Source organism: Epinephelus fuscoguttatus, linkage group LG19 (genome assembly GCF_011397635.1).
Source record: "Epinephelus fuscoguttatus linkage group LG19, E.fuscoguttatus.final_Chr_v1".
Lineage (NCBI taxonomy): Eukaryota > Metazoa > Chordata > Actinopteri > Perciformes > Serranidae > Epinephelus > Epinephelus fuscoguttatus.
The window spans coordinates 8,220,385-8,242,687 of record NC_064770.1 but is presented as its reverse complement, the minus strand read 5'-3'; the positions used below and the strand labels follow the sequence as shown (position 1 = coordinate 8,242,687).

Below are 22,303 nucleotides of genomic sequence, written 5' to 3'. Positions count from 1 at the left end.
TTATCCAAAGGTTTTCTCACCTGAACACACCACACCAGCATCCTCACTGTGTCCACAGTTGTGTGTCCCAAATCCATTGTGCTGACACTCAGTTAGAGACCTTTCACTTCCTGAACAGCCCACATCATCAAGCCAGATTTGATCAGTTCCTTCACCAAAGTGGGCCGACTGAGAGGCAGACAGTGCTGTACCACAGTGCATCTGTCTGCACACCACGCCAGCATCAGTTAAGTCCCAATCGTCATCACAGACTGTTCCCCAGGTGGTGTTGTAATAGATTTCAACTCTCCCAGCACAGCGAGTAGACCCAGACCCAGCCAGTCTGATCTGACCATCTATCAGACACATAAACATTACATACAATATTTTAACATTTACAAAGACTTTAAACTGAAAACTAAAAGGTATTTATGCATCACACAGGAGAATGGACTGACCTGCAGCAGGTGGAGTAGAGGTCAAACATAGAGAGACAATAGGAGAGAACAGAAAAGAATAATATGACTTATAACATTCAGTTAGCTGACAAGTGCAAAAATAGAATGACGAGTACTACTATTATTATTATTATTATTATCATTAATAATAATAATAATAATAATAATAATAATAGTAATAGGGCGGCACGGTGGTGTGGTGGTTAGCACTCTCGCCTCACAGCAAGAGGGTTGCTAGTTCGATCCCGGGTGTGGGAGCCCTTCTGTGCGGAGTTTGCATGTTCTCCCCATGTCAGCGTGGGTTCTCTCCGGGCACTCCGGCTTCCTCCCACAGTCCAAAGACATGCAGATTGGGGACTAGGTTAATTGATAACTCTAAATTGTCCATAGGTGTGAATGTGAGTGTGAATGGTTGTTTGTCTCTATGTGTCAGCCCTGCGATAGTCTGGCGACCTGTCCAGGGTGTACCCTGCCTCTCGCCCGATGTCAGCTGGGATAGGCTCCAGCCCCCCCGCGACCCTCAAGAGGATGAAGCGGTTAGAAGATGAATGAATGAATGAATGATGATAATAATAATAATAATAATAATAATAATAATAATAATAACTAGTCCATACCCATTGAGTGCGCAGTTGCCCACGTACAGTTTCACATGGTGTGTGTTTGGGATACAGGTCATAGGAAATTGCAGATTAAATAGTCAACTGAACCCATTAAGAAGAGCAATGTATTCAGACAGAGTTTTTGTGAATTTGACAGTACAACTGCTTTATTGAAAGTACAGTAGTAGCCTACCATTGCCAATCGTGGGAGAGTTAGTTGGCTAAAACTGTACATTAGTCGTTGAGGTAGCACGTTGAAAGGCAGATAGTTAAAGTGTTTATGTGTTTCAAATAATTTATTTGAAGCATTCATGGAGGTATCACAACATTTGTACATAATTTAAAGTGGCTTTACATCACACTGTTTCACATCAGAGCGCAAAATCCCCTGCCAACCTCAAATAAGACTGCTTTTGCCATGCTTCTTTTTCCCTTCCCATACAAACAAACAAACAAGCAAACACAAGAGGACAATAAGGAAACATTAATTGGTGATACTTGTATGTCACCTAAAAATGTTCTTGCAAACAAGCAAAACAGAAACACGAAACAACAACAACAACAACATCATATAAAGGAAAATACACCAAAAAGCAGACCCACAGGTCATAACAAACTTCCTTCACACCCCTATCAGCCCCTCCCACCCCTCCCCACCCTGTCTCAGACTGCAGTTAAAATTTGTTTTCCTTTTTATTTCCTGTAAGGTATGAGATTAAAGGTTGCCAGATTTCTTCAAATTCATTTAGTTTATCTTTAATAATAAATCGGATTTTTTCTAGATGAAGTGTATCGGTCAGTTCTGTGAGCCATAACTTCAATGTTGCGGCAGCTTCCTTTTTCCAGTACAACAAGAGCAGTTTCTGAGCTATAATGAGTCCATATGACAAAAGTCTTTCTTGTGCCGGTTTCAACCTTTTAATCTCTGTCGATATGCCCAAAATTATTTGGGTCTATCTGAACGTTTAATATCTTTGAAAAAAAAATAAAGATCTCAATCCAGTAAGTTTGTATTTTATGACAGAGAGCAAAACTGTGCAGTAAGTTACCTTCTTCTGACTTACATTTCTCACACACTGGAGAAACCTCCAGAAATATTTTATGCAACTTTTTCTTAGAGTAATGCAATCTACGTATAATTTTAAACTGTATTAAACAGTGGCGTGCGTTTATCGAGCAAGTATGAATGTAGGCCAGACTCTCATTCCATATGTTGTCTTCTATTTGGATACCTTGTTCTTTTTCCCACTCTGTTTTCACAGCGATTGTAGATGAGCAACTCATATCTTGTAATGTATTGTAAATAAATGATATTGTTGATTGAACCCTAGAAGACCCTTTCAAACATTCATCCAATTTATCTGGTTTGGCATTTATGAACTGGGGAAGATGTACTTTCACATAATCTCTAATTTGAAAGAATCTGAATTGTTGATTTTGCAGCAGATGATATTTCTATTGAAGTTGAGAGAAGGATGCAAAAAAACCTATAACACAAAGACCAAGAACATCCTCTCTAAAATATATAAAATACTAGAAGACAACATTGATACACAAGATATGATTAGAATAAAGTGGAACTCAGAACTATATGGACAGATAAAAGAGGAAGATTGGGAAAACGTATACAAAGCAATACATAAAACAACAAATCCTAGATACTGGAGGGAGTATGCAAGGAAAATATACACAAGATTCTTTATCACATCAATAATGAAATCAAAATTTACAATATCCATTAAACCGGACTGTCGGAGAAGCTGCGGTGAAAAGAATGCAAATCACTCACATATCTTCTTTTTCTGCCCAATACTAAAAACGTTGTGGCAATTAATTATAATTTCAATCATGAAAACATTCCAAATTCAACGGACATTCAAATCAAAGTGTATTATTTTAGGTATATCACCACCTGAACTCACATCAGAAATAGACAGATACTTATATAGGATACTTAGAATTGCAGCTATGAAGCCGATAACAAGGAACTGGTTAAAATCTACCCCACCTTCATTAAACAGCTGGAAGATAAATGCAAACAACATCTCAGAAATGGAAAGGATAACTTATAGAATCAGGAATCAAGAACTGGAATATTTTAAATGATGGAATAAATGGTTTAAGTATAATGACTGCAATTGATACAATTGAATAATATCAAAAGACTCAGCCCTGAACCTTTTTTTTTTTTTTTTGTGGATGGGCATGTATGAGCATTATCATGCATTACCATGCATCATACATTATTATTATTATTATTATTATTATTATTATTATTATTATCATCATTATTATTATTGTTGTTGTTGTTGTTGTTGTTGTTGTTATTATTATTATTTTCACTCACACACAAAAATATATATTGTAAGAATGCTGTAAATAGCAAAATCATGTAAGTAAATGTAAAACTATGTAAACTTTGGCACTCTGACAATAAAGTATAAAAATGTGGGGGCGTTTCCCTTTTGTTACTCTGTTCTTCAGTTCTAAAAGCGTGCTGCAGTGTGTGGTGACCAGGTCTTTTCCAGTGCTGCATCTGAGCAGCTCATGACAAGCCACAAAGACTAAAGGACAGAGCTGTTCAAATATACAGAAAAGGATACATTTTATTGAAAACACTTTATCCAAAGGTTTTCTCACCTGAACACACCACACCAGCATCCTCACCATGTCCACAGTTGTGTGTCCCAAATCCCCTGTGTTGACACTGAGTTAGAGACCTTTCACTTCCTGAACAGCCCACATCATCAAGCCAGATTTGACCAGTTCCTTCACCAAAGTGAGCCGACTGAGAGGCAGACAGTGCTGTACCACAGTGCATCTGTCTGCACACCACGCCAGCATCAGTTAAGTCCCAATCGTCATCACAGACTGTTCCCCAGGTGGTGTTGTAATAGATTTCAACTCTCCCAGCACAGCGAGTAGACCCAGACCCAGCCAGTCTGATCTGACCATCTATTAGGCACATAAACATTACATACAATATTTTAACATTTACAAAGACTTTAAACTGAAAACTAAAAGGTATTTATGCATCACACAGGAGAATGGACTGACCTGCAGCAGGTGGAGTAGAGGTCAAACATAGAGAGACAATAGGAGAGAACAGAAAAGAATAATATGACTTATAACATTCAGTTAGCTGACAAGTGCAAAAATAGAATGACTAGTACTACTATTATTATTAATAATAATAATAATGATAATAATAACTAGTCCATACCCATTGAGTGCGCAGTTGCCCACGTACAGATTCACATGGTGTGTGTTTGGGATACAGGTCATAGGAAATTGCAGATTAAATAGTCAACTGAACCCATTAAGAAGAGCAATGTATTCAGACAGAGTTTTTGTGAATTTGACAGTACAACTGCTTTATTGAAAGTACAGTAGTAGCCTACCATTGCCAATCGTGGGAGAGTTAGTTGGCTAAAACTGTACATTAGTCGTTGAGGTAGCATGTTGAAAGGCAGATAGTTAAAGTGTTTATGTGTTTCAAATAATTTATTTGAAGCATTCATGGAGGTATCACAACATTTGTACATAATTTAAAGTGGCTTTACATCACACTGTTTCACATCAGAGCGCAAAATCCCCTGCCAACCTCAAATAAGACTGCTTTTGCCATGCTTCTTTTTTTCCCTTCCCATACAAACAAACAAACAAGCAAACACAAGAGGAAAATAAGGAAACATTAATTGGTGATACTTGTATGTCACCTAAAAATGTTCTTGCAAACAAGCAAAACAGAAACACGAAACAACAACAACAACAACATCATATAAAGGAAAATACACCAAAAAGCAGACCCACAGGTCATAACAAACTTCCTTCACACCCCTATCAACCCCTCCCACCTCTCCCCACCCTGTCTCAGACTGCAGTTAAAATTTGTTTTCCTTTTTATTTCCTGTAAGGTATGAGATTAAAGGTTGCCAGATTTCTTCAAATTCATTTAGTTTATCTTTAATAATAAATCGGATTTTTTCTAGATGAAGTGTATCGGTCAGTTCTGTGAGCCATAACTTCAATGTTGCGGCAGCTTCCTTTTTCCAGTACAACAAGAGCAGTTTCTGAGCTATAATGAGTCCATATGACAAAAGTCTTTCTTGTGCCGGTTTCAACCTTTTAATCTCTGTTGATATGCCCAAAATTATTTGGGTCTATCTGAACGTTTAATATCTTTGAAAAAAAAATAAAGATCTCAATCCAGTAAGTTTGTATTTTATGACAGAGAGCAAAACTGTGCAGTAAGTTACCTTCTTCTGACTTACATTTCTCACACACTGGAGAAACCTCCAGAAATATTTTATGCAACTTTTTCTTAGAGTAATGCAATCTACGTATAATTTTAAACTGTATTAAACAGTGGCGTATGCGCTTATCGAGCAAGTATGAATGTAGGCCAGACTCTCATTCCATATGTTGTCTTCTATTTGGATACCTTGTTCTTTTCCCACTCTGTTTTCACAGCGATTGTAGATGAGCAACTCATATCTTGTAATGTATTGTAAATAAATGATATTGTTGATTGAACCCTAGAAGACCCTTTCAAACATTCATCCAATTTATCTGGTTTGGCATTTATGAACTGGGGAAGATGTACTTTCACATAATCTCTAATTTGAAAGAATCTGAATTGTTGATTTTGCAGCGGATGATATTTCTATTGAAGTTGAGAGAAGGATGCAAAAAAACCTATAACACAAAGACCAAGAACATCCTCTCTAAAATATATAAAATACTAGAAGACAACATTGATACACAAGATATGATTAGAATAAAGTGGAACTCAGAACTATATGGACAGATAAAAGAGGAAGATTGGGAAAACGTATACAAAGCAATACATAAAACAACAAATCCTAGATACTGGAGGGAGTATGCAAGGAAAATATACACAAGATTCTTTATCACATCAATAATGAAATCAAAATTTACAATATCCATTAAACCGGACTGTCGGAGAAGCTGCGGTGAAAAGAATGCAAATCACTCACATATCTTCTTTTTCTGCCCAATACTAAAAACGTTGTGGCAATTAATTATAATTTCAATCATGAAAACATTCCAAATTCAACGGACATTCAAATCAAAGTGTATTATTTTAGGTATATCACCACCTGAACTCACATCAGAAATAGACAGATACTTATATAGGATACTTAGAATTGCAGCTATGAAGCCGATAACAAGGAACTGGTTAAAATCTACCCCACCTTCATTAAACAGCTGGAAGATAAATGCAAACAACATCTCAGAAATGGAAAGGATAACTTATAGAATCAGGAATCAAGAACTGGAATATTTTAAATGATGGAATAAATGGTTTAAGTATAATGACTGCAATTGATACAATTGAATAATATCAAAAGACTCAGCCCTGAACCTTTTTTTTTTTGTGGATGGGCATGTATGAGCATTATCATGCATTACCATGCATCATACATTATTATTATTATTATTATTATTATTATCATCATTATTATTATTGTTGTTGTTGTTGTTGTTGTTGTTATTATTATTATTTTCACTCACACACAAAAATATATATTGTAAGAATGCTGTAAATAGCAAAATCATGTAAGTAAATGTAAAACTATGTAAACTTTGGCACTCTGACAATAAAGTATAAAAATGTGGGGGCGTTTCCCTTTTGTTACTCTGTTCTTCAGTTCTAAAAGCGTGCTGCAGTGTGTGGTGACCAGGTCTTTTCCAGTGCTGCATCTGAGCAGCTCATGACAAGCCACAAAGACTAAAGGACAGAGCTGTTCAAATATACAGAAAAGGATACATTTTATTGAAAACACTTTATCCAAAGGTTTTCTCACCTGAACACACCACACCAGCATCCTCACCATGTCCACAGTTGTGTGTCCCAAATCCCCTGTGTTGACACTCAGTTATAGACCTTTCACTTCCTGAACAGCCCACATCATCAAGCCAGATTTGACCAGTTCCTTCACCAAAGTGAGCCGACTGAGAGGCAGACAGTGCTGTACCACAGTGCATCTGTCTGCACACCACGCCAGCATCAGTTAAGTCCCAATCGTCATCACAGACTGTTCCCCAGGTGGTGTTGTAATAGATTTCAACTCTCCCAGCACAGCGAGTAGACCCAGACCCAGCCAGTCTGATCTGACCATCTATTAGGCACATAAACATTACATACAATATTTTAACATTTACAAAGACTTTAAATTGAAAACTAAAAGGTTTTTTATGCATCACACAGGAGAATGGACTGACCTGCAGCAGGTGGAGTAGAGGTCAAACATAGAGAGACAATAGGAGAGAACAGAAAAGAATAATATGACTTATAACATTCAGTTAGCTGACAAGTGCAAAAATAGAATGACTAGTACTACTATTATTATTAATAATAATAATAATGATAATAATAACTAGTCCATACCCATTGAGTGCGCAGTTGCCCTCGTACAGATTCACATGGTGTGTGTTTGGGATACAGGTCATAGGAAATTGCAGATTAAATAGTCAACTGAACCCATTAAGAAGAGCAATGTATTCAGACAGAGTTTTTGTGAATTTGACAGTACAACTGCTTTATTGAAAGTACAGTAGTAGCCTACCATTGCCAATCGTGGGAGAGTTAGTTGGCTAAAACTGTACATTAGTCGTTGAGGTAGCACGTTGAAAGGCAGATAGTTAAAGTGTTTATGTGTTTCAAATAATTTATTTGAAGCATTCATGGAGGTATCACAACATTTGTACATAATTTAAAGTGGCTTTACATCACACTGTTTCACATCAGAGCGCAAAATCCCCTGCCAACCTCAAATAAGACTGCTTTTGCCATGCTTCTTTTTTTCCCTTCCCATACAAACAAACAAACAAGCAAACACAAGAGGAAAATAAGGAAACATTAATTGGTGATACTTGTATGTCACCTAAAAATGTTCTTGCAAACAAGCAAAACAGAAACACGAAACAACAACAACAACATCATATAAAGGAAAATACACCAAAAAGCAGACCCACAGGTCATAACAAACTTCCTTCACACCCCTATCAACCCCTCCCACATCTCCACAACCTGTCTCCGTCTGCAGTTAAAATTTGTTTTACGTTTTAATTCCTGTAATGTATTAAATTAAAGGTTGCAAGATTTCTTCAAATTCATTTAGTTTATCTTTAATAATAAATCGGATTTTTCTAGATGAAGTGTATCGTCAGTTCTGTGAGCCATAACTTCAATGTGCAGCCTTTTTCCAGTACAACAAGAGCAGTTTCTGAGCTATAATGAGTCCATATGACAAAAGTCTTTCTTGTGCCGGTGTCAACCTTTTAATCTCTGTCGATATGCCCAAAATTATTTGGGTCTATCTGAACGTTTAATATCTTTGAAAAAAAAATAAAGATCTCAATCCAGTAAGTTTGTATTTTATGACAGAGAGCAAAACTGTGCAGTAAGTTACCTTCTTCTGACTTACATTTCTCACACTGGAGAAACCTCCAGAAATATTTTATGCAACTTTTTCTTAGAGTAATGCAATCTACGTATAATTTTAAACTGTATTAAACAGTGGCGCTTATCGAGCAAGTATGAATGTAGGCCAGACTCTCATTCCATATGTTGTCTTCTATTTGGATACCTTGTTCTTTTCCCACTCTGTTTTCACAGCGATTGTAGATGAGCAACTCATATCTTGTAATGTATTGTAAATAAATGATATTGTTGATTGAACCCTAGAAGACCCTTTCAAACATTCATCCAATTTATCTGGTTTGGCATTTATGAACTGGGGAAGATGTGCTTTCACATAATCTCTAATTTGAAAGAATCTGAATTGTTGATTTTGCAGCAGATGATATTTCTATTGAAGTTGAGAGAAGGATGCAAAAAAACCTATAACACAAAGACCAAGAACATCCTCTCTAAAATATATAAAATACTAGAAGACAACATTGATACACAAGATATGATTAGAATAAAGTGGAACTCAGAACTATATGGACAGATAAAAGAGGAAGATTGGGAAAACGTATACAAAGCAATACATAAAACAACAAATCCTAGATACTGGAGGAGTATGCAAGGAAAATATACACAAGATTCTTTATCACATCAATAATGAAATCAAAATTTACAATATCCATTAAACCGGACTGTCGGAGAAGCTGTGAAAAGAATGCAAATCACTCACATATCTTCTTTTTCTGCCCAATACTAAAAACGTTGTGGCAATTAATTATAATTTCAATCATGAAAACATTCCAAATTCAACGGACATTCAAATCAAAGTGTATTATTTTAGGTATATCACCACCTGAACTCACATCAGAAATAGACAGATACTTATATAGGATACTTAGAATTGCAGCTATGAAGCCGATAACAAGGAACTGGTTAAAATCTACCCCACCTTCATTTAACAGCTGGAAGATAAATGCAAACAACATCTCAGAAATGGAAAGGATAACTTATAGAATCAGGAATCAAGAACTGGAATATTTTAAATGATGGAATAAATGGTTTAAGTATAATGACTGCAATTGATACAATTGAATAATATCAAAAGACTCAGCCCTGAACCTTTTTTTTTTTGTGGATGGGCATGTATGAGCATTATCATGCATTACCATGCATCATACATTATTATCATTATTATTATCATTATTATTATTGTTGTTGTTGTTGTTGTTGTTATTATTATTATTATTATTTTCACTCACACACAAAAATATATATTGTAAGAATGCTGTAAATAGCAAAATCATGTAAGTAAATGTAAAACTATGTAAACTTTGGCACTCTGACAATAAAGTATAAAAATGTGGGGGCGTTTCCCTTTTGTTACTCTGTTCTTCAGTTCTAAAAGCGTGCTGCAGTGTGTGGTGACCAGGTCTTTTCCAGTGCTGCATCTGAGCAGCTCATGACAAGCCACAAAGACTAAAGGACAGAGCTGTTCAAATATACAGAAAAGGATACATTTTATTGAAAACACTTTATCCAAAGGTTTTCTCACCTGAACACACCACACCAGCATCCTCACTGTGTCCACAGTTGTGTGTCCCAAATCCATTGTGTTGACACTCAGTTATAGACCTTTCACTTCCTGAACAGCCCACATCATCAAGCCAGATTTGACCAGTTCCTTCACCAAAGTGAGCCGACTGAGAGGCAGACAGTGCTGTACCACAGTGCATCTGTCTGCACACCACGCCAGCATCAGTTAAGTCCCAATCGTCATCACAGACTGTTCCCCAGGTGGTGTTGTAATAGATTTCAACTCTCCCAGCACAGCGAGTAGACCCAGACCCAGCCAGTCTGATCTGACCATCTATTAGGCACATAAACATTACATACAATATTTTAACATTTACAAAGACTTTAAATTGAAAACTAAAAGGTTTTTATGCATCACACAGGAGAATGGACTGACCTGCAGCAGGTGGAGTAGAGGTCAAACATAGAGAGACTATAGGAGAGAACAGAAAAGAATAATATGACTTATAACATTCAGTTAGCTGACAAGTGCAAAAATAGAATGACTAGTACTACTATTATTATTAATAATAATAATAATGATAATAATAACTAGTCCATACCCATTGAGTGCGCAGTTGCCCACGTACAGTTTCACATGGTGTGTGTTTGCGATACAGGTCATAGGAAATTGTAGATTAAATAGTCAACTGAACCCATTAAGAAGAGCAATGTATTCAGACAGAGTTTTTGTGAATTTGACAGTACAACTGCTTTATTGAAAGTACAGTAGTAGCCTACCATTGCCAATCGTGGGAGAGTTAGTTGGCTAAAACTGTACATTAGTCGTTGAGGTAGCACGTTGAAAGGCAGATAGTTAAAGTGTTTATGTGTTTCAAATAATTTATTTGAAGCATTCATGGAGGTATCACAACATTTGTACATAATTTAAAGTGGCTTTACATCACACTGTTTCACATCAGAGCGCAAAATCCCCTGCCAACCTCAAATAAGACTGCTTTTGCCATGCTTCTTTTTTTCCCTTCCCATACAAACAAACAAACAAGCAAACACAAGAGGACAATAAGGAAACATTAATTGGTGATACTTGTATGTCACCTAAAAATGTTCTTGCAAACAAGCAAAACAGAAACACGAAACAACAACAACAACAACATCATATAAAGGAAAATACACCAAAAAGCAGACCCACAGGTCATAACAAACTTCCTTCACACCCCTATCAGCCCCTCCCACCTCTCCCCGCCCTGTCTCAGACTGCAGTTAAAATTTGTTTTCCTTTTTATTTCCTGTAAGGTATGAGATTAAAGGTTGCCAGATTTCTTCAAATTCATTTAGTTTATCTTTAATAATAAATCGGATTTTTTCTAGATGAAGTGTATCGGTCAGTTCTGTGAGCCATAACTTCAATGTTGCGGCAGCTTCCTTTTTCCAGTACAACAAGAGCAGTTTCTGAGCTATAATGAGTCCATATGACAAAAGTCTTTCTTGTGCCGGTTTCAACCTTTTAATCTCTGTCGATATGCCCAAAATTATTTGGGTCTATCTGAACGCTTTAATATCTTTGAAAAAAATAAAGATCTCAATCCAGTAAGTTTGTATTTTATGACAGAGAGCAAAACTGTGCAGTAAGTTACCTTCTTCTGACTTACATTTCTCACACACTGGAGAAACCTCCAGAAATATTTTATGCAACTTTTTCTTAGAGTAATGCAATCTACGTATAATTTTAAACTGTATTAAACAGTGGCGTGCGTTTATCGAGCAAGTATGAATGTAGGCCAGACTCTCATTCCATATGTTGTCTTCTATTTGGATACCTTGTTCTTTTTCCCACTCTGTTTTCACAGCGATTGTAGATGAGCAACTCATATCTTGTAATGTATTGTAAATAAATGATATTGTTGATTGAACCCCAGAAGACCCTTTCAAACATTCATCCAATTTATCTGGTTTGGCATTTATGAACTGGGGAAGATGTACTTTCACATAATCTCTAATTTGAAAGAATCTGAATTGTTGATTTTGCAGCAGATGATATTTCTATTGAAGTTGAGAGAAGGATGCAAAAGTGCCGTTTATATTACAAGTCTCCTATATTACGTATCCCCAGCTCTTTCCAGATGCTGAAGGACCTGTCTGAACTAGATGGACTGAAAGAGGGATTTGCTGATATCGGCAACCGAAAGGACATTTTTCTTAGTTTAAAGTATTTTGATATCTGTTTCCAGGTCTTCACTGTATTATGGGTGCCGTAGCATTGTTCCGACCTCTCATTAGTCTGACGTCCCATTGTTCCGATATGTGATTATTACTGTATTTGTGTACCATAGAGGATCAGCAACGCAACAAAAGTAGGCTGCTGGTCGAGATACAAGTGTCATAGAGAGGAGAGAATGAAACACCATAACCTCTTGTTATTAACTCTGGGGTCCGGGTTGTGTGGGGACCTCTCCGCAGTGCTGAACAGCTCCTGGCAGGCGTATTTCTGCCTTGATGGTGCGCCGCGACCGGCTCTGGGTCAGCTGGGAAAGGCTTGAGGTGGAGCAGGCTCATGGCTTATGTGTTTGTCACTTTCTTTTTCATTTTAACCCACACTATGATCTTTTCCTAACCCTACCCAAGTGTTTTTTGTGCCTAAACCTAACCAGACCTTAACCACAGGGCATCATGATGATTTCGGAACAACGGGACTTCGGACCAATGGGTTTAATATGGTTGGAACAATGGGATGTCGAACCAATGGGCTTACGGAAAAATGGGCAGACCCCATATTATGTATCATGGGATTATATTTATAGTATGTTTTATCAGGAGGAAGTGGAGATAGAATAATTGCACCGAAAGAGTATAGCAGACAGGCCTCACGTTCCATCTCCAGTTGGTCTGAAAGCAGAGCAGTATCATCTAACCAAGATGCAATAAGACGGATAATTGAAGCCCAGTAATAATACATAAAATTAGGCAGAGCAAGTCCTCCATGGAGCTTATGCTTGCAGAGATGTTCTTTCTCAATTCTATGGGATTTACAGTTCCATATAAAGGGAAGAATTATTGGATGTATCCTCTTAAAGAAAGATTTGTTTTAAAAAAAAAATTGGTATGTTTTGGAGGAGATAGTAATAATAATAATAATAATAACAACTTTATTTGTATAGCACCTTTCATACATAAAATGCAGCTCAAAGTGCTTCACATTTGAAGCTTCACAACAAATAGGTACAACAATATTATAGTAAAAACAGCAAAATAAAAACATAATAAAGTAGTTGTGGAAGAAAAACCATTTTAATTGTATTTATCCTCCCTACTAATGAAATTGGAAGTGTCCTCCAAAACTGAATATTGTCCTTAAGTTTATCTAGTAATGGAAGAAAGTTTGCCTTAAATAATGAATCATACTGTTTAGTAATCACAATTCCCAAGTAAGTGAATTTTCCTGTTGTTATTTTAAATGGAAGTGATTTGAGCCAACCATAATCCTCCATTTGTATAGGCATCAGCAGACTTTTACACCAATTAAGTCTATATCCAGAAAAAATACCAAATGAATTAATTACGGATAATATTGAGGGTATTGTAGTTTTTCGGTTGAGATACATATAACAAAATATCATCCGCGAACAGTGATATCTTGTTTACAGTATGTTCCATGTCATAACCATGTATATCTGGATGGCATCGAATGGTCTCTGCAAGTGGCTCCATCACTAAAGCAAATAATAAAGGGCTAAGTGTGCACCCCTGTCCAGTACCTCTACATAATTTAAACTGAGCAGTTAATGTTTGATGTGTCCTTGCAGTAGGATTACTATACAGTAACTTAATCCAAGCTATGAACCTATCACCCATCTGAAATTTTTCAAGGACTGCATAGAGGTAAGGCCATTAAACTTGATCGAATGCTTTTTCAGCATCTAGGCTCAAAATTATTAAATCCTTTGGAATTCTCTGTGAATGTATGATGTTAAAAAGGTGCCTAAAATTAAGAGAGGAACTCCTTCCAGAAATAAAACCTGTTTGGTCTTTATGTACAAGTTTACCCATTTAAACACAAAGTCTTTGTGCTAAAGTTTTAGTTAGAATTTTTTGGTCCGTGTTCAACATATACTCAGTTGAGTATATGAACTTCTGGTTGAGTGGACACTGGCGCGCCTTGCTGCTGCTACTCACTGGTAATTTTTAAAGTGTTTTTATGGTTTTACGGCCTAATGGACTGTGCAATAACGTTCAAATGAGAGTAAACCTTTCATTATCCTTGGATAATCAATGATTAGTTTGCTACTCCTGTGTGTTTGTGTGTGAGCGGGCTAACATTAGTCTAAAGTTATCTGTTTGCCACTTCACCACCTGTTCACCCGGCTTCACGACCCCATCTGGCGGTCGTAGACCACAATGTGGGCCAGTAAGATTTATGTCTGGTCTGCTGGGCTCTCTTGTCTCTCCTCCATCAACCCATGTCTGGTCTACTACAGTATATGCCTGCTGAGCTCCTCCGGCTCTACTGTCACCTGTCTGAGCCTCCGCTGGCAACGCTGCACCTCCACCCGCACATTGCTCTCCTGCCTCGCCGGAGGTACATCCACCGAGGGTCTCGCCGGAATTTCCATCTCAACAACTCAAAGCAATAAAATCCTTCTGGTCCACCACTCATCATCTTCCCAGGAACGCCGGCCGGGTTGTTGACCACAGCGAGTTAGCCCACCTAGCTCGGTCGGCTAACGCTACCCTCAACCATGACAATACCACTGTCAACTTCGGGCTGCTCAACATCCGCTCACTCACGAGCAAGGGACATCTCATCCAGGACCTCCTCACTCACTGTAAGTTTGATTTTCTCTGTTGGCAACAACCCAACGACTTTTCACAACTCAACAATTCCACTCCTCCTGGGTTTGTTTACAACTGTCAACCTCATTGCTCAGGTCGCGGAGGAGTTCTCGTGATAATTCACCGCGTGGCATGGAAAGTCCTACCTGTGTCCATGCCTGCCTTCAGCTCATTGGAATGCATAGTGTGTAAACTGTCTGGACCCACTCCCACCATCATCACTACAGTTTACCGCCCCCCTAAGCCACACAATGACTTTTTAAATGACTTTGCTACTCTACTCACCCATCTATCCACTCTCTCTCTCCAAATGTAATATTGTTGGGGGACTTCAACATTCATATGGACAATAGTAATCTTCCTTTCACCAGAGACTTTTCATCATGCCTCGAGAGTTTTGGATTCCATCAATTCATTGATTTTCCCACTCATCATACTAAAGGTCATACTCTGGACTTAGGCCCAATCCCAATTCCTTTTTTTTTTTTTCTTTCTCTTTTTCACAACTTGTCTGCATTGGTCTTCATAGCTTAGCGCCACAAAAGGGTGTAAGCTTCTTGTGAAGATTGATGCACTGTTAATCTTGCAGTCAAGTATTTTATACCCATAATGCGTGGTTGTGACCGTCACCCGCCCTCCCTGGAGACTAGCCTAACAGCCTTTATTGGAAAAATGAGTAATATGAGTCAGAGAGGGCCGTGATACACCAAAGTGTGTCAAGGGGGAAGTAAGGAAACAAGCAAGGGGGAGGGGGCAGGTGCTTAAGTCCTGAGTTGTATAGTGATAGTGCATGCAGAGAAGAAGGAGGAAAAACAAACAAACAAATAAACAAAAAAAAAAAACAGAGGAGAAACAGGCAGTGTAGCTGATGTATTGTGGCCTTGAGGTGGTTGTGCTCCATGCAGATTATCAAAAATAAACATATACATGTCTACTATACTGTACTGAAAAACAAAAACAAAAGAGAAGTCTAAACTGAACACCAAGAATGTGAGAGTCTTGGTGGAGGGGGAAAGCCCGATTGTAGAGAAGAGTTGCCAGCGCAGTGTGGTAGGTTCGAGAAGCAAGTGGGCCCCTTTTAAGTGATCCCATCGGTTCTTTGCTATGCGTCATGGAGCTGAAGTATCGAACATGCATGCGTGTATTTGAACCCTCCCAGTGTGTTTATGAAAACCATCACCAGGGTCCAGGGCCAGCCCTGCGGGGGAAGGGGGGCGGTATGGCACCCCAAGACCGCAGGAGCGCCCAGACCCCAAGACCAGGGAGCCGCAGAGGCCACAGGACACCACGCAGGCCCAGGGACCCGGGGCGGCAATGGCCGGCACCCCCAGAGAGCCAGAGACACGCCCCAGACAGGCGGGGCAGGAGGAGGAGGAGCCCATGCAGCCGTAAGCACCTGGAACCTGTTCCCATCTGTCCCACAAGGCCCAATCCCAATTCCTATCTTAACCCTCAATCTTAACCCTCAGTCTCAAAAATCCGCGCTCCCCCGAAGTGCTAGTGCTGTCCCGATTCTCAGAGTGTTGAGTTGAGAGTCAAGAATAAGGGCTGTATGGCCCTCACTTTTAAGATTTTCCAGGACCACCCTTGGCAATAAGTGCTATCCCAAAATCCTTTGCGTATCATCCGCCGAGCTCAGCCAAACCCGGCCGAACCCAGCCGAGTACAGACGGTTCAGTCAATTGCAAGATGGTGGCGACAAGCAAAAGTTATCAATGTGAGCATTTTCCTTGTTAATAGTTTTAAAATTATGATAACCATTGCATTATCTTAGTTTAACATCATTTTATGGACTATAGACCTCTTTGTAGCGTAACACATATATTTTTGGTTGCAGGCGACGGCTTGCCTGCCCCGCCGCACGTAACCCTGGTTCTCTGATAACCGAGTATGCTGTCATTTAGTTACAAAAAGTCATTTTTCTCAGTGATAATGTAGTTGTTAAGTTGTTTTAATATACGTGAAATATTTGCATCAACATTTTTGTAAGATGACCGGACGGTCTCATCTCCTGTAGTCGTAGAGTCTGCAGCTGGTAACGTTACAGCTGCAGGTTAACGTTAGTGACCGTATTATCTGGTGACTTTCCGCTGAATAAGTTACGTCGCCTATTGTGGTACAGATTATTTGGTTGAATATCAACTTATAACCCAAAGAGTGAAACGTTAACGTGGATGAAAGTCACCAGATAACACTTGTGTGACTGTGTAAAAAGCCTCACCAGTTCTGCTGGATGCTAACTACAGTATTCATTGTGATACTTGCAATACTGCATGAAACTAAACTAATAACGAATATCTGACAGGTAGCCCAAAAAAATAAAAAATAAGAGAAAGTAATGTTGTTATCTCTGTTCCATTTCAGGGCCACCAGACAAAACACAAGCCCTGATTCATTTCAGGGCCACCAATGAAGACAAGTTTACAAAAAGCAAGCAGGCTCCAAAAAAACTATGGGAGTGAGTAATTTGTAACTTGTGAACTGTTCATATTCATAACATAATTCTCAGTCACAACGGCAACTGTTCCCCTAGTGATCAAGCATTCTGTTTCAATATGAAATCAGCACAGCTGAAGACGGCATTGTCGAAGATTGTTGTTTGGTAACTGTACATTTGTTTTGCTGCCCCTATACTCTCACTTTTTGGAAAGATTTTGTCGAGTATAGTCGTTGCAACATTTATGTTCTATTTTCACTGCTGTACAAAGATGTGCTGTTTGGATTTTATGATGTCAGCATTTCAAAACAGAAACAATTAATCATTAATCTATCTATTATCTAAGAGTAAATTTTGTAACAGAAAACCCTTGTTCAAAATTTTTATGAATGAAATGCAGCAATACTTAGAAACCATTAAGCACTCCACAAACTCCAAAGCTGTAAAGACTCTGAAAATGTGTAAACAATTTAAAGGCGCTGTATGGAAGAATGTGGCCAAAATGGTTACTGCACTCAAATTCAAAATACTGCCGCAAGTCGTGTCCACCCCCCCTCCCCTACAGATTCGAGGTTGCTGGACAGCGGCACGCTGGAGATTGATTTGTTTGCCCACAGGCGGCTGCCGTGGCAGGGCCGTGTCACCGTGTCCTTGCTTTTCGGTTTTGTCACGTCTTTTTATCGACGACTACTGAAGACATATATTTCTTCTTCTTTGAATTGACAGACTGGACGGAGTTTTGGCATATTGCTGCCCCCGACAGTCTTAAGACGTATTTGCCTTTCAGGGGTGTCCCATTTTAAAGTCACAAGATAGCCCTTAACACTTGGTTTTGAGGGCTAGTGAGACTGAGCTTGAAAATTAAGACTGAGGGTTAAGATAGGAATTGGGATTGGGCCAAAATCTGCTGTTCTGGTCTCACCCCCTCCAACTGCACAGCTGATGAACTCCATAAAACTGACCATTTCCTCCTCTCATTCAATGTCACCCTCTGTCTCTCCATCACCAATACACCACGCCTCATCTCATTTCAGAATATTAAGGACATTAATATCAATCAATCAATCAATCAATTTTATTTATAAAGCCCAATATCACAAATCACAATTTGCCTCACAGGGCTTTACAGCATACGACATCCCTCTGTCCTTATGACCCTCGCAGCAGATAAGGAAAAACTCCCCCAAAAAAAACCCTTTAACGGGGAAAAAAAATGGTAGAAACCTCAGGAAGAGCAACTGAGGAGGGATCCCTCTTCCAGGCCGGACAGACATGCAATAGATGTCATAATATGGATACCCTCTCCTCTTCTCCTCTCCTCTTCTATTGACAATATCTTGATTCCAGACTGTTTTTCCACCCCTAATGATCTGGTTACTCAAAATAACAATGGTTTAAACAACATTCTCAACTGTCTTGCTCCAGTGAAAACTCGGTCTGTTACCTTCTCACAAACTGCCCCCTGGTTTATCCCTGAACTCCGGTCCATGAAAGCCAAAGGTCGACAACTTGAGCAACTCCATAGAAAAACTGGTCTTACTGTTCATAAAGAAATGCACAAAGCTCACATATTACATTATAAGGACTCAATTGCTCAAACCAAGTAGCAGGTGGCAGTTAATGAGTCTTACGTTAGGGACCAATTCCCTCTGCTCTGAAGAAGATCCTGTCAGGGCCCAAACTTTTGCACCGCATATCTGTGGGCCTTCTCTGGGTCAGTAAACACTGTCTCCGTTCCGTTGTGTGTCACTCTCAGTTTGGATGGATATAGAAGCCCGAATTTCACCCCTGGCTTTTCTCGTGGTAGATTCCTGCTGCTTCCGTAAAAGCAGCATGGCGTTTAACCACAGTTTGTGGCAGGTCTCGAAATATCTGAATCCGGTCATCTCCATGTTTCAAATTCCTGTTGTTGGCAACTTTCTTTAGTATCTCCTCGAGAGTATGGCAGTAGTGTATTCTCACTATTAGATGTCGTGGTGGTCCAACTTCACCTGGCCTTATTCGTAAAGCTCTATGGGCTCGGTCGATCACTGGAGTTTCTGCCATACCCAGCACATCTTTGAATAACTGTGGTACAAAGTCCCTTGTTTTCTGCCTCGTTTCTTTTCCATCTTTCACCCCGGAGATTCTCAGGTTTTGCCTTTTCGAGCGTCCCTCCAGATCCAGGCATTTCTCCGTTAGCTGTTCAACGTGGAGGGAGAGATGACTGACTTTTTTCTCCAACTCCACCACGGTGTCTGAGGTGGAAGTCGTTGCTTCAGCTAGCCCCTGAACTTTTGCGTCCTGGGATTCCATTCGGACTCTTAAGATGTTGATGGCCGAATCATTTTCTGCTTTTAATGTGGTTATTTCACAGCAATCTTCTCATCAATCTTATTACAGATTTCCGATTTCATCCTGGCCAGTTCAACCTGCAAAGTTGCTATTGCAGTGAGTATCTCTTTGTTCCCCGGGGTCTGCTTCATCAGGTCTGGGTTTTTGTCCTCAAACACACCTGGGGCTTCACCGAGGTTTGTCTCCTGCTCCGCTTTCTTGCCTCTCGGCATTGTCGGTCCAAATATAACCCAACGAGTGAGCCTGCGAAATATTTCTGCAACTTTCGATGATTTGGATGGTTATTATTAATCTGAGTTGTCTGTCTTTGTTTAAAAAATTAGTTTTAAACAAATGCCTGTGAGAGCTACCAACACACGCACTCTCTCAGCTCATCGTGTACCGAAAGTCCGGATTAAAGTGTAAAAAGGAACCCTGACTATGAAGACTTGTAGGCCTTATATCATCAATATTAGTGTCCGTTATATTAATTTGATATAAATAACATTGTAGAAGTCTTTGTTTTTTAAAAAAAAGAAAATATAATTTCACTCGTAGGTCGCCATTTGATGACGTCATTTGACGTCATCAAATGGTTGCATCCACTGTTTCTGACAACTTCTTGGTAACTGTGCGAAAAATGTCAACTATTCAGCCGTTTCAATTTGAACCCGAGCCACAAGCTAGCGAGGAGGACAACACAGAAAATATACACGAAGAACACAAAGACATAGTAGACGAACAGAGACATGAGGTGCGAGTGGGACAAAACAGCTGGTGTCAGTGCGGAAACTGCATCTCCATGACAACCGAGCGAGAGAGCGTGTGTTGTCAGGAGCTTCAGTTTTTGTCTGCAGCTGTTCAAGGTACCGTAAAATGTCATCCATTATCAGTGATCTCAGAGATTAGCATCCACCACTGTCGTATGCTTTATATGTTGTGATACACAGTAAAACACACTGACAAGATGCTTACGGGTTTGGGGCAGTTTGTCTTAACCGAGACGTGCTGTGGGCTGCCCTCGTCAGTCTCCGTGACCGGGAGAGTGCTGGACTACCGAATCAGAACCGGGTCACCAATAGGTAACCTTTAATCCAAACACCAACACCACAAACTATTTTCATATGTTGTGAAGAGAGTAAATGAATGTGGAATTTCTGTTTGGAGGTCTTGTAGACATGCTGCATATCGTCAGTTTACGTGGTGGATACATGGCTGTAAACCAGGGGTGGCCAACCAGTCAGAGACCAAGAGCCACAAAAATTACCGTGGTAGTACAAAGAGCCACATCATACACATGTGCTTACAAATGCACTCCCTCTCTCACACGAAACACGAAATGACATAAAATCAAAATCCATACATTTCCAATTTTCAAAGCCAGATTTATTTATCTCACACACAAATGAATAACCATGAATAGAGATACACACACCCACAGTCTCTCCCTCTCCCACTCTCTCCACACACACATCCACACAGTCTCTCCCACTCTCATACTCTCTCCAGATTAGTGTTGTCACAGTACCAATATTGGGAACCACTGTGTGATACCAGTGAAAATATCATGGTTCTGAGTAGTATCACGATACCACAGCAAAAATGAGGCAGATGTGCCTTTTGTCATTTATAAAAAGATAAATCACTTTTCTATAATACATCAATGATATTTCAATGGAATAAATGACTTATTGACTTATTCATACTCAAGCTATAACAATTTTAGGCTGCTGTGTCTTGGTGCATTCATTGTCAAAGTGGTGGTATTTGACAAGTTGGGAGTGAGAACAGGCTGTATCAAAGTATGTATGACTTTCCTGTGTCATTAAAATCGAGCACTTGTGTCTTGTCTTGGAGATGATTTGTAATCCATTAAAATAGTCTTCGATTATTTTTCTGGTGCTCGGTTCAAAGGATAGGTGGTGATCAGTTACCCCAAAGTTCTTTGCCACAAATTCAACATGACAATAAAACAATTTAATAATTCAAAATAAGAGCTGAGGATATCCACTGAAGTTGCTGGAGGTGTTATTCATGCTCTGATGCTATTTATCTTATTGATTAAGAAAATGAGGAACTGTTGACACTCTGCTGGAGATGAGGCAGTTACATTTGTTTGTGGGAGATTAACAAGGTTGATGATGGTATTGATTTAAGTGCGCAGATTATGCTGATTAGCAAATAAGGAGAAAGATCTTTACACTGAAAAATGAGTGTTTTACATGTAATTTCTGTGCTATACAATAAAATATAATATACAAAGATATACAAGATAATTTACAAAAATACAAAAACAAACAAATACAAAAGCTGCTTTCCTAATAAAATGTTGAAATGTTTATCTTACCCAGGATAAAATAGCGAAGCTTTCTCTGTTGTATATTCCCCATCGCTGACACACAGGCTGCTGTGTATCATTTATCAGTGACAGAACAGACGACACAAAACTGAACTAAAAAAATGCACGCACATGATTTCATGCACAGAAAAATGTAACACCCGGATCTCCAAAAAGACTTCCTCTTTATTGTGTGGCACTTTTTTTTTAGCTTGTGCCACAGTGTTAACCATACAATGCAAAGTAAAAAAAGCTGCAGCACCAAACCACAACATGTATCATTACAAATGAGGATCAGGGGCGTGTTAAAGAAAAAAAATATGTTAGACTACAAGAATAAAGTAGTAAATCTATGACAATAAAGTCAAAATATTC

At 38.9% G+C, this 22,303-nt stretch overlaps 1 protein-coding gene across 1 annotated transcript; it reads right to left on the bottom strand.

Moving 5' to 3' along the window:
• Positions 1-21,998, bottom strand: LOC125879536 (deleted in malignant brain tumors 1 protein-like). The gene is made up of 4 exons (XM_049561476.1): positions 21,938-21,998; positions 10,447-10,482; positions 6,871-7,185; positions 1-335 (listed from the first exon to the last, which is right to left on the bottom strand). The coding sequence occupies exons 1-4, from the start codon at positions 21,978-21,980 to the stop codon at positions 1-3; spliced, it is 729 nt and encodes a 242-aa protein (XP_049417433.1). The 5' UTR covers positions 21,981-21,998.
• Between the last annotated feature and the right edge of the window lie 305 nt (positions 21,999-22,303).